The sequence below is a fragment of the Salmo salar genome, chromosome ssa10 (assembly GCF_905237065.1).
Source record: "Salmo salar chromosome ssa10, Ssal_v3.1, whole genome shotgun sequence".
Lineage (NCBI taxonomy): Eukaryota > Metazoa > Chordata > Actinopteri > Salmoniformes > Salmonidae > Salmo > Salmo salar.
The window spans coordinates 114,743,093-114,756,321 of NC_059451.1; the positions used below are offsets into that span (position 1 = coordinate 114,743,093).

At 42.1% G+C, this 13,229-nt stretch overlaps 1 protein-coding gene across 6 annotated transcripts in view; it reads left to right on the top strand.

Annotated features, from left to right (window-relative positions):
* Positions 1-6,532, top strand: part of LOC106561615 (SH3 and multiple ankyrin repeat domains protein 2) — a 163,025-nt gene extending 156,493 nt beyond the window's left edge. For 4 of the 6 annotated variants that reach the window (XM_014125735.2, XM_045688459.1, XM_045688458.1 and 1 more), the window contains 2 exons: positions 1,414-1,938; positions 2,110-6,532. In XM_014125735.2, the coding sequence (XP_013981210.2) occupies positions 1,414-1,938; positions 2,110-2,146 (562 nt within the window). In that variant the 3' untranslated portion in view covers positions 2,147-6,532. Of the gene's footprint in view, positions 1-1,413 lie in introns of all 6 variants that reach the window. The other 2 variants (XR_006757097.1, XM_045688461.1) reach the window with 2 other exon arrangements.
* Positions 6,533-13,229: the final 6,697 nt, after the last annotated feature.

Genomic DNA, 13,229 nt, shown 5'->3' on the forward strand with positions numbered 1-13,229 from the left:
TCTATGGGAAGGAAAACACTGTTAGTTTCTTTGTATTTAGAATGAATTCCCCACTTCCAAATTCTAACTTCCAATGGAAAGAATAGATCCTTTTTATACTTGTTCTTATTCTTCACTCTCATCTGACACAAACACACACACACACACACGGACACAAACACACACACAGGGACACATGCACGCACGGACACACACACACGGACACACACACACATGGACATAAACACACACACACAAGGACACACACTCACACACACACGGGTACACACACACCCACAGGTACACACAAACATAATCACACACAGACACACGGACACACACACACATGGACATACACACTCATGGACACACGCACACACACGGAAGCCCCCTTCCAGTCTGCAGTTTTGAAGGAGTTTGTGTTGTTTAGGGAAGACTGGCAGGTGAGTATATTAATCCTCCAGTAGATCTGTCAGGTCAGTGTATTAATCCTCCAGTAGATCTGTCAGGTCAGTGGATTAATCCTCCAGTAGGTCTGTCAGGTCAGTGTCATAATCCTCCAGTAGGTCTGTCAGGTCAGTGTCATAATCCTCCAGTAGGTCTGTCAGGTCAGTGTATTAATCCTCCAGTAGGTCTGTCAGGTCAGTGTATTAATCCTCCAGTAGGTCTGTCAGGTCAGTGTATTAATCCTCCAGTAGGTTTGTCAGGTCAGTGTATTAATCCTCCAGTAGATCTGTCAGGTCAGTGTATTAATCCTCCAGTAGATCTGTCAGGTCAGTGTATTAATCCTCCAGTAGATCTGTCAGGTCAGTGTATTAATCCTCCAGTAGATCTGTCAGGTCAGTTAATATTCTGTCAGGTCAGTGTATTAATCCTCCAGTAGGTCTGTCAGGTCAGTGTATTAATCCTCCAGTAGATCTGTCAGGTCAGTGTATTAATCCTCCAGTAGGTCTGTCAGGTCAGTGTATTAATCCTCCAGTAGGTTTGTCAGGTCAGTGTATTAATCCTCCAGTAGGTCTGTCAGGTCAGTGTATTAATCCTCCAGTAGGTCTGTCAGGTCAGTGTATTAATCCTCCAGTAGGTTTGTCAGGTCAGTGTATTAATCCTCCAGTAGGTCTGTCAGGTCAGGTGGACTACTTCTTCTTTTCCTCACAGGAGGAGAGACATCAACGTGTCCGTCTCTTACTGGCCCAGTTAGAACAGTCATTGGATTAGTTGATGAGTCTATACTGCATCCAGGTGTAGTTGTGGAATATTTCAGTTTGTTTGTCATGCTAACTCAGGGTCTCTGACTAATGTTTCAGCTCATTCTTTTCTGATAAGCAACACCTCTTTCTCTCTTGTCCTCTAACCTAGTGTGTTCTCTACTCTCTCTTTTCTCTCTCTCTCTCTCTCTCTTGTCATCAAACCTAATGTGTTCTGTACTTTCTGTAGGGGTCCGGACAGTGGGTCCCTCTCCTCAGGTACACAGCGGAATACCACAGTCTCTTTTGCTGCCCAGCTCCCCCCGAACGTGCCTGCCCCATCTCCAAACCAACAGACAGAGAGCCCCTCCCACCACAGAGCCCCCAGCCCCATCCTCTCTCCCCCAGACTCAGGCCTCGGCTGTGCCTCCTCACTCCCTGCCACCTCTCCCACCCTTTCAGACGTGTTCGGCCTGCCCACCCCCCCTCTCAGCCTGGGCACGGGGAGCAGCCGCTCACCCTCCCCCCTCACCCTCATCCAGGCCGTCTCCAACAAGCCTTTTGCCACCAAGCCGGTTCTGATGTGGAGCAAACACGACGTGGCCGACTGGCTGGAAAGCCTAAACCTGGCTGAGCACAGAGACACCTTCATGGACAACGACATCGAGGGCAGCCACCTGCCTAGCCTACAGAAGGACGACCTCATAGACCTAGGGGTGACCAGGGTCGGACATCGGATGAACATAGAGAGAGCTTTGAAACTTCTGATGGACAGGTGAGAAGTGAGGAGGGTGATGAGGTCTCTGAGTCTCCAACACTACAACTTCACAACAGGCGAAGTTAATGATCAATTATGTCCATAACAATCATTTTTATTTATGTTGACTTATTTAAACTATACTTACTGTATAATTGCTATGATGATGCTTGTTTTGTTGAAATTTAGGAATATCCTCATGTATCCTGAAGAAATTGCAACTTGAAACAGCACTGCAGTTTCCTGAATAAACAAGAAGGTCCCCCCAGAGTGGGATAGAGTGGTCCCAGGTGAGACAGAGCTGCTCTGTCAGTAGGAAGGAAGGAAGAAAGTAGATACACGGGATGTGGCTGTGATATGGAATATACTACACTATCAAACACAGCAGCTTAATCGCTATGGGATTTACGGACTTCTGAAATCAACCTCATTTAAATGCATAACTAGAACCAGCTTCGTAGGGGTTTCATTTCCTACTGTTTCTCATTTAGAAATGATGCGGTGAATATCTTTTTAGGAAAAAGTGGAAAACATTTACAGTATGTATGTGCACTTCTGCCTGTGAAATTAAGCTTTCTCTCTCGCCCTTTTCACTGGGTTGTAGGTTAATTTGAGAGAGCGTACAGTGTATTCTCAGACACAGACATTTATACCCAGAAAGGAAATCAAAGATTAAATTAATTTCTAAATTGGTACAGTAGCAAAGTTGTTGCCCTTCAACCTTATTTCAATAGCTGTTTTACTACTGGTCATGTTTACTTGAGAGTTTTAAACACAGTATTGAAAATGTAAATTAAATTGTTCATAAATCATTATACTGTCTTCCACAGGAAGCTGAACTGTGTGCCAACAGCTCCCCCTACTGTAGTCTCCTGAACATGACATGGCAGAGTGCTTGGCACTGGCAGTCAGGGCTTTCCAATCGTTATCATCAACCGTCATCCTTTCTTTCAGTCTTCTATGTCCTCTGAGAGGAATAATACAAACATTATCACATTAGGTTATTACTGTATACCCTGAACTGATGTTTAGGACTTTAGGATTGAAGACACTATCAGGAATGAATGACCCAGAGTTACAGGGTTGGGTCAATTCCATTTCAATTAAAGGTAGAGTCAGCGATATGACATAGATGCACAAAGTAAACAGCATAGTGGGTCAATTGTATGCGACAACTTAGAGCGTTAGATTGCGATGCTCAGCTTCTCTGCTGTTTTGGTCCTGTGGCTACCACGTTGTAAGTGCATGAATCGAACCAGAGCACATGTACAGATACTGTGTGAGAGCGAAGTCTTGCATCTTGCTCATTGCAATATCTGCGGTGCTGCTCACTCAACGTCATTTTGCGGACTCTGGAAGTAAACTAAATTTCTAATTCTACAATTTTTGCAACGTGAAGCATTGTGTAAAATTGGAAATGGAATTTCAGTTTACTTCCTGAATTGAAAAGGAATTTACCCCAACACTGCAGAGTAAGCATGCTTTTGAAGACAGATATCAGAGAAGTGTATGCACTATATGGGAAAAAGTAGGTGAACAAACACTAAACCTGGTATCAGAAGGAGCAGAGTTCAACTGGTTTGGCAAGCAAAGAGAGACGCAGATACCACTAGGAATAAATTTGATAAGAATGTTTACTTTCACATTTGAATTCATGTTAGTTGATAACTCAACCAAATGTAAATCAAAACTTTACATTTGGTTGAGTTGAGCATAATTTCCTCCATGTTTTCAAGACAGGGTCTCTTCATACTATCACCAGTAAGTCCATAAAGCCAGAGATTCACTCATCACAACGTGGATGAGTTTAAAATGTAGTTTATTACACTTTCCACTGAGTTTGTCTGAAACGGGCTGAAGTTGTATTTTCCACTCAGTTTGCGTTGGGTTTATATTCCGGACCTTAACAGTTTAAACTTCTTGATATTTGAATTTCCCGAGTAACAAAATGTGGGTGCTAGCTAAAATCCCAATGACAGTATTTATGGAAGGTTATTTTGGATCTACATGTGCGTGGGATCTATTGGTTTGAGAGGGGGAAAACTGACCTTGATATGTCTGATGACTGATATGCATGACATCACAGCATTAAAGTTCTTGTCCGTAGAAATAGTCCACAGAAACCGTAGAAATAGAATTCATTATATTTCTATGGTAATGACTACGACCATCTTTGACAGTACTCTCTGTCGACTTGAGGGCACACTTTGAGATGAGATCTTATGTTAAGAACCACAGGAACAGGAAGGAACACAGTATTTTTGATGATGTAGAGATATTTATCATGAGGGTATATTCCTATCTGTGTAGTCGCCATATCAACCCTGACGTGTGGTTAGGTTTTCCGAAAAGCAGCGAAATATGGTTAAGAAGCAATATAATATACATTCTGTTTCAAGTAGATGTTATTTTTATTTTCCAGGTGAATAATTATACATGTAACAGGATTTCAAGTCTCTATTTTTAAAATTGATATAAATAATTGTGTTATAATCCATATTCCTATAGAGCATATTTGAAATCTTTTAGCAATTGATAGTCACGTTTTGACTAAGCCTCTGTAATTATTAATTATTAAAAGCTGATATAAATTGATATTTGCATAGTTTGTGCATCATGTATGTATACTATGAAGATACTCAGGCTGTACATGTCTTCACTATTTGCTATAGGAAACGTTACTTGACCAAGAGAAAAACACACCACTGAATGGGACTGCTGATGTACAGTAGATTTGATGGCTGCACATTGCACTGAGGCCATGCACAGACCTATTATAGTGAAGCTGACTAGACATATATAGTGAAGCTGACTAGACATATATAGTGAAGCTGACTAGACATATATAGTGAAGCTGACAAGACTTAGTAGTGAAGCTGACTAGACATAGAAGTGAAGCTGACTAGACATAGTAGTGAAGCTGACTAGACATAGAAGTGAAGCTGACTAGACATAGTAGTGAAGCTGACTAGACTTAGTAGTGAAGCTGACTAGACATATATAGTGAAGCTGACTAGACATAGTAGTGAAGCTGACTAGACATATAGTGAAGCTGACTAGACATATATAGTGAAGCTGACTAGACATAGTAGTGAAGCTGACTAGACATAGAAGTGAAGCTGACTAGACATAGAAGTGAAGCTGACTAGACATATAGTGAAGCTGACTAGATATATAGTGAAACTGACTAGACCTAGTAGTGAAGCTGACTAGACCTAGTAGTGAAGCTGACTAGACCTAGTAGTGAAGCTGACTAGACTTAGTAGTGAAGCTGACTAGACTTAGTAGCGAAGCTGACTAGACTTAGTAGCGAAGCTGACTAGACTTAGTAGCGAAGCTGACTAGACTTAGTAGCGAAGCTGACTAGACATATATAGTGAAGCTGACTAGACATAGTAGTGAAGCTGACTAGACATAGTAGTGAAGCTGACTAGACATAGTAGTGAAGATGACTAGACATGTATAGTGAAGCTGACTAGACCTAGTAGTGAAGCTGGCTAGACTTAGTAGTGAAGCTGACTAGACCTTGTAGTGAAGCTGACTAGACATATAGTGAAGCTGACCAGACCTATATCGGGAAGCTGACTAGACGTAGTAGTGAAGCTTAGACCCATATATTGAAGCTGACTAGACCTATCTAGTGAAGCTGACTAGACCTAGTAGTGAAGCTGACTAGACCTATCTAGTGAAGCTGACTAGACCTATCTAGTGAAGCTGACTAGACCTATCTAGTGAAGCTGACTAGACCTAGTAGTGAAGCTGACTAGACCTAGTAGTGAAGCTGACTAGACCTAGTAGTGAAGCTGACTAGACCTATCTAGTGAAGCTGACTAGACCTATCTAGTGAAGCTGACTAGACCTATCTAGTGAAGCTGACTAGACCTATCTAGTGAAGCTGACTAGACCTATCTAGTGAAGCTGACTAGACCTATCTAGTGAAGCTGACTAGACCTAGTAGTGAAGCTGACTAGACCTAGTAGTGAAGCTGACTAAACCTAGTAGTGAAGCTGACCAGACCTATGAAGTGAAGCTGACTAGGTCTATTATAGTGAAGCTGACTAGACCTATTATAGTGAAGCTGACTAGACCTATATACTAAGGCATCTGAAGTGCAGAGAGTTTGAAGGAAAGTTAATTCATCAGCAGATTGGGCTGTGCTACTGTACCGTGGCCCCTAATGGGCAAAGTTTTAAAAGCTACTTTGCCCCGTAGGGTTCCAATCGAACATAGCCTACAAATCCTGGATGAATACAACTCTATTTCAGGTTTCAGTGTGAAACAATAGTGAACTGTAGTATGATGCTGTCTGGAATTCCAGGCTACATGGGACATGCTAAGATGCAGTAAATTCCAGTTAACAGGTGTCAGATCCGAAATGTTTGTCCTCTTGTTTTATTCTTCACAGATAAAGAATCACTCTCCTTTTTTGTCAACTTCCTTTTCATGCTTTCTATGTTGCTGTAATTTTGTGCTACGAATCGTTTAATTTAACTTTTAGATGAAAATATTATTATTGAGATCACAGGAAGAAAAGTATTTGTAAATCCACAATACTTGTATGGAAAACAACATTTTATGCAGGTTAATAAATATATTACACAATATTTGATGACATTGATGTCATATTGCCTTTTTTGTCTTGTAAAGAGTTTTCCAATGGCAATGTTTCATTGACAGCTATAGCACTGGGTGTTGCCCAGAGTTATACAGATGTGTTGAATGTGCCTGGTTCAAGATCTGTTTGTGCTGTCTTGCCAACCCGCACGGCGACTCCTATGGCCTCTTGCATCCCTCAATGTTTGGCTTGAAAATTATTATGGGAGTTGGCAAGAAAGCACAAACAGATCTGGGACCAGGCTCGTGTTTAATAATTGAGATCTATGGATGTGTTCAATAACGGAGTTCTGGGAATACCAATTATCCATTAATTTATGATGATGCAATCCACAGGAGGTCTGGACTACAGTATCAGTCAACAGTTTGGACACACCTACTCATTCCAGGGTTTTTATTTATTTTTAAAATTTTCTACATTGTAGAATAATAGTGAAGACATCAAAACTATGAAATAACACATATGGAATGTAGTAACCAAAAAAGTGTGAAACAAATCTAAATATATTTTATAATTGAGATTCTTCAAAGTAGCCACCCTTTGCCTTGATGACAGCTTTGCACACTCTTGGCATTCTCTCAACCAGCTTCATGAGGAATGCTTTCCCAACAGTCTTGAAGGAGTTCACACACATGCTGAGCACTTCCTGGCTGCTTTTCCTTCACTCTGCGGTCCAACTCATCCCAAACCATCTCAATTGGGTTGAGGTCGGGTGATTGTGGAGGCCAGGTCATCTGATGCAGCACTCTCCTTGGTCAAATAGCCCTTACACAGCCTGGAGGTGTGTTGAGTCATTGTCTTGTTGAAAAACAATTATAGTCCCACTAAGCGCAAACCAGATGGGATGTCGTATCCCTGCAGAATGTGGGGATGAGCAAAGCACCCCCATACCATCACACCTCCTCCTCCATGCTTCATGGCAGGGACCACACATGCGGAGATCATCCGTTCACCTACTCCGTGTCTCACAAAGACACAGCTGTTGGAACCAAAAATCTCAAACTTGAAGGAGTTTGTGATTATTGTTATTTGTTTAAAACTTTGTGGATTACTACATGATTCCATATGTGTTATTTCATAGTTTTAATGTCTTCACTATTATTTTACAATGTAGAAAATAGTAAAAATAAAGACAAACCCTGGAATGAGTAGGTGTGTCCAAACTTTTGACTGGTACTGTACGTCGTCATCTCCACTACCCTTACCGCTTGATCAAAGGTGCAATATACAGCACTGACCCAAAGTCCTGTACCAATAAAGATATTCTGAGCTCAGACTGGTATAGCGAGGTCAAGCACCTCCTGGTATTGTTGAGGGTGTCAGGGGTGGACATTTTACCAGAAGCAACAACCCTAGCAACCAATGAAAAATGTAATGCATTTGTAGCAAGGGTTCTGCCAGACAAGACTTTATCTCTTTTTGAATAATCTCTGGATTACTCTCTGATGCAATATTGAGCTAGAGTTTGGCAGCAGGTGTGTGTGTGTGTGTGTGTGTTATCTGATATTGTTCAGCTGTATTAGACATGATGGTATATTATTTGTTGATTTATAGTAATTTTTATAGAACAATAACTACTGTGAGTGAGCACCTAGACAACCATCTGAAAACAGGATTTTAGAAATGTTTGCAAATGTATTAAAAACAGAAATACCTTATTCATATAAGTATTCAGACCCTTTGCTATGAGACTTGAAATTGAGCTCAGGTGCATCCTTTTTTCATTTATCATCCTTGAGATGTTTCTACAACTTGATTGGAGTCCACCTGTGGTAAATTCAATTGATTGGACATGATTTGGAAAGGCACACACCTGTCTATATAAGGTCACACAGTAGACAGTGCATGTCAGAGCTATAAACAAAGCCATGAGGTTCAAGATAGGATTGTGTCGAGGCACAGATTTGGGGAAGGGTACCAAATTATTTCTGCAGCATTGAAGGTCCCCAATAACACAGTGGCCTCCATTATTCTTAAATGGAAGAAGTTTGGAACCACCAAGACTCTTCCTAGAGCCAAACTGAGCAATTGGGGACTACAGGGCCTAGCTTATGAGGTGACCAAGAACCCGATGGTCAATCTGGCAGAGCGCCAGAGTTTCTCTGTGGAGATGGGAGAACCTTCCAGAAGGACAACCATCTCTGCAGCACTCTACCAATCAGGCCTTTATGGTAGAATGGCCAGACGGAAGCCACTCCTCTGTAAAAGGTACATGACAGCCTGCTTGGCGTTTGCCAAAAGGCACCTAAAGGACTCTCAACCATGAGAAACAAGATTCTCTGGTCTGATGAAACTCCTTGGCCTGAATGCCAAGCATCACGTCTGGATGAAACCTGGCACCATCCTTACCGTGAAGCATGCTGGTGGCAGCATCATGCTGTGGGGATGTTTTTCAGCGGCAGGGACGGGGACACTAGTCAGGATCGAGGGAAAGATGAACGGTGCAAAGTACAGAGATCCTGCTCCAGAGCGCTCAGGAACTGACTGGGGTGAAGGTTCACCTTCCGACAGGACAATGACCCTAAGCACACAGCCAAGACAACACAGGAGTGGCTTTGGGAAAAGTCTTTGAATGTCCTTGAGTGGCCCAGGCCGAGGCCGGACATGAACCTGATCAAACATCTCTGGAGAGACCTGAAAATATCTGTGCAGCGACACTCCCCATCCAACCTGACAGAGCTTGAGTGGATCTGCAGAAAAAATGGGAGAATCTCCTTAAATACAGTTGTGCCAATCTTGTAGCATAATACCCAAGAAGACTTGAGGCTATAATTGTGGTCAAAGGTGCTTCAACAAAGTACTGAGTAACGGGTCTGAATACTTATGTAAATGTGATTTTTCCAATTTTTATTTTTAAGAATTTTGCAAACATTTCTAAAAATCTGTTTTTCCTTTGTCATTATGGGGTATTTATTGTAGATTGATGAGTGGAAAAAACGATTTAATCAATTTTAGAATAAGGCTGTAAGTAACAACATTTGGAAAAAGTCAAAGGGTCTGAATATTTTCCGAATGCACTGTATTTGGGGAATGCTGACCTCTACTGGTTATCATGTTTCTGAGCAATGGCTCTAAATGTCCTTTTTACATCATTCCATTTTTGCTCAAAATAGGAGCGATGGACTCACTCCTACCGAAAGATGTCGCCAGTAAGCTACACTGAAGAATTGGATAATGTATTTCCTCACAAGGTATTTATTTAGAAAGTACAATCTAGTAAAATAGTAATTACACAGTTATAACCTATAGTATGAATGTATTTTGGTTAGAACATCTTTGGCCATTGGAAGGTTCCGAGAAGGGTTCCGGGCAGGTTCCGGAGTGTCCTTGGTCAGTGGCACTGCCGGCTGCAGGCTCCTGCCCTGTATGCGAGGCACACACACACACACATACACACCCTACAGGCCAGGCGTCCCTCAGTGGTCCTCAGGCCTCTAAGGACTGCTGCTGCACATCCAGCTGGGGATCATTAAACTGGACGCCCATTGTGATATGGTGAGAAAGTGCCTTTATATACCCGATGGGGTGCACACACACCCACACAAACACACTGCAGATGAGGAAAGGAAACCTATTAGCAAGGCTAATCTGTAATGTGTTTGTACACAAGAGGAGGGAAAACCAATTTGAACCTGCATTACACAGCAGTGGTCCAATTTTTGATTTAAAAGAAGCTACTGATGCAGCCTCCACCTTAAAGCAATGGGTTTAAATTCAGTTAAGACTTTTACTGGTATGTTATACTCCATGAAAGCAAAGTCTGTTTGACTGTAGGATCCATAGACAGGACAAAAATAGCAAAACGCATTCGGTTTGTTTTGGTGAGCGAGCTGTAGCCTATCATGTTCTTTGTCCCAAATGTCACCCTAATCCCTACATATGGCACCCTACATGGCACCCTATTCCCCACATATGGGACCCTACATGGCACCCTGTTCCCTACATATGGCACCCTACATGGCACACTATTCCACCCTAAGAGCCCTGGTCAAAACACAGCCCATGATGTGCATGAGGACGTGGTCGCAGAGTCATGCTAGCGTTGGTCATTCTCAGTGACCTTTGACCAGGCTGGGCCGGCGGTCTCTGGAGGCTGGCTGAACTCTGCCAGATCACTCTGTGTGTTCTTGCATCCACATCCAGCTGCTTCAAAGGTCTATCTTCATCACTAACTCATCCTCCCCAGAGGTCCCCTGGGGACAAGGACAGGAACATAGAAGCCTTTAAAAGGCTGTAGGCTGTAAACAGGGAGTTCATTGAGATGTACACTACTTGAAGACTAACATGGCTAAATTGATCTATAAGTCAAAAAATGAATATTATCAGGAAAAGTAATGTGACTAGAGCAACTTCCTTGTGATTCCATTTCCTGTTTGTTATATCAGCCCCCAAAACTCCCCCACCCCCTCCCTTCGCACATTCCCACCCACCAACAATAAAGTGTGGTGTCCTGTGTGAATTTAAGTATGCTCTCTCTAATTCTCTCTCCTTCTCTCTTTTCTATCTCTCTTTCTCTCTTTCTTTCTCTCTCGGAGGACCTGAGCCCTAGGACCATGCCTCAGGACTACCTGGCCTGATGACTCCTTGCTGTCCCCAGTCCACCTGGCCGTGCTGCTGCTCCAGTTTCAACTGTTCTGCCTGCGGCTATGGAACTCTGAATTGTTCACCGGACGTGCTACCTATCCCAGCCCTGCTGTTTTCAACTCTCTAGAGACAGCAGGAGCGGTAGAGATACTCTGAATGATCGGCTATGAAAAGCCAACAGACATTTACTCCTGAGGTGCTGACCTGTTGCACCCTCAACAACCACTGTGATTATTATTATTTCACCCTGCTGGTCATCTATGAACATTTGAACATCTTGGCCATGTTCTGTTATAATCTCCACCCAGCACAGCCAGAAGAGGACTGGCCACACCTCATAGCCTGGTTCCTCTCTAGGTTTCTTCCTAGGTTCTGGCCTTTCTAGGGAGTTTTTCCTAGCCACCGTGCTTCTACACCTGCATTGCTTGCTGTTTGGGGTTTTAGGCTGGGTTTCTGTACAGCACTTTGTGCCATCAGCTGATGTAAGAAGGGCTTCATAAATACATTTGATTGATTGATTGTAGATATACGTTTGGAACAATCACATTCGCTCTGTAAAATTGAAAATCCATAGATTAGGGCCTAATGAATTAATTTCAATTGAGAGATTTCCTTATATGAACGGTAACTCAGTAAAATATTTTAAATTGTTGTATGTTGCATTTATATTTTTGTTCAGTATACTGTACATTGAAATATACATTGAAATATATGGGTCATATTCACCTATCTCTAAAACAAATTGCTGAACCGAACATACTCTACCAGGGGTAAACGTGATCCCACGCCACAAGTTCAGACAACAGATGTTTTTTTATTATCTGTAAAAAAAGAAAACGGGTAATTAGTCATTTATGTATAGCATCCTGTGTTTCTATTCCCATGCAGTGAAATAAAGACTGGTGGTAAACAATCAGACAGGATAAATACTCAGTCATGATGCTCCCCTGATTCAGATGACTCATTCAGCCCTTTTCAGTCTATGTTTTACATTTCCCAGGAAACAATATTTATTACAATATCATGAGGTGAATTGAGGAGAATAATGTGTTGGGTAGTATTTTGGTAAGGTGGAATATTTTATTAATTAAGAAACAAGTCCAAAATATACTGCATGAAAAGAGCAATGTGTGGTTCTTACACTGTTCTTCCTCAACTAAAATATGAAGGATGATTATGATTAAAGAGAATATCTTCACACACAAGTGCCTGCCTGCTAGTCCTAGCTGGTCTAATTTCACATTTTTGTTAAACTTCAAAGACGAACGCAGCATATTTATTATAAAGCCTATAGTCTTATCCATAAATCATGTATCTAACTTTGACTACAATGATCCAATGATTGCCTTATTGTCTAATTTCCTTTACACTGCATCCATTTTGGTAGTGTATCTATCATGTAATTAAGTGTCACTCTTTTCCATATATCATGTATCTAACTTCCTTACGGCCTTGACTACAACGATCCAATGAGGTGTTGTTGATTAGAAGCAGGAAATGGTCTACAGGCCTACAGGGTCCTTCTGGGAGCTGTTGCTGCTCTGTTGCATGGGGAGCTGTGGTTCTGAACTGCCACAGATATGGATGGGAAACCATCGCCCCGACACCACTTCCCACGATGTCATTCTTCCTCTGGCTTAGCAGATGCTGCTGTGTGTCTCTTCCTCTCTGTGTGTCAGTGGCGGTCGGTGCCGTTTAAGATGAGGGAGGATGCTAATATTTTTAATGAGCACGGCCTTATTTCTATCACAGCATATTGGATGACTGTCATTCATATTCCATTCACCCAGCTCAAGCTCGATATTAGGCTAATACATGTTACAAACATTTTCCCTATACCCATTGCTACAACCTAGCTTACAAATGAAAGTTTATAACGTAGGTGCACATGTTCGTCGAAAGACAAATTGGAGTAATCAAGGTGACAGACAGTGACACATTCAATACCACCTTGCACACTCTCTCCAAGCCAAACCTTCAAACCATAACTGCTAACCCCGGGCGCCGATGATGTGGATGTCGATTAAGGCAGGCCCCTGCACCTCTCTTATTTAGAGGGGTTGGGTTAAATGCGGAAGTCACATTTCAGTTGAATGCATTCAGTTGTACA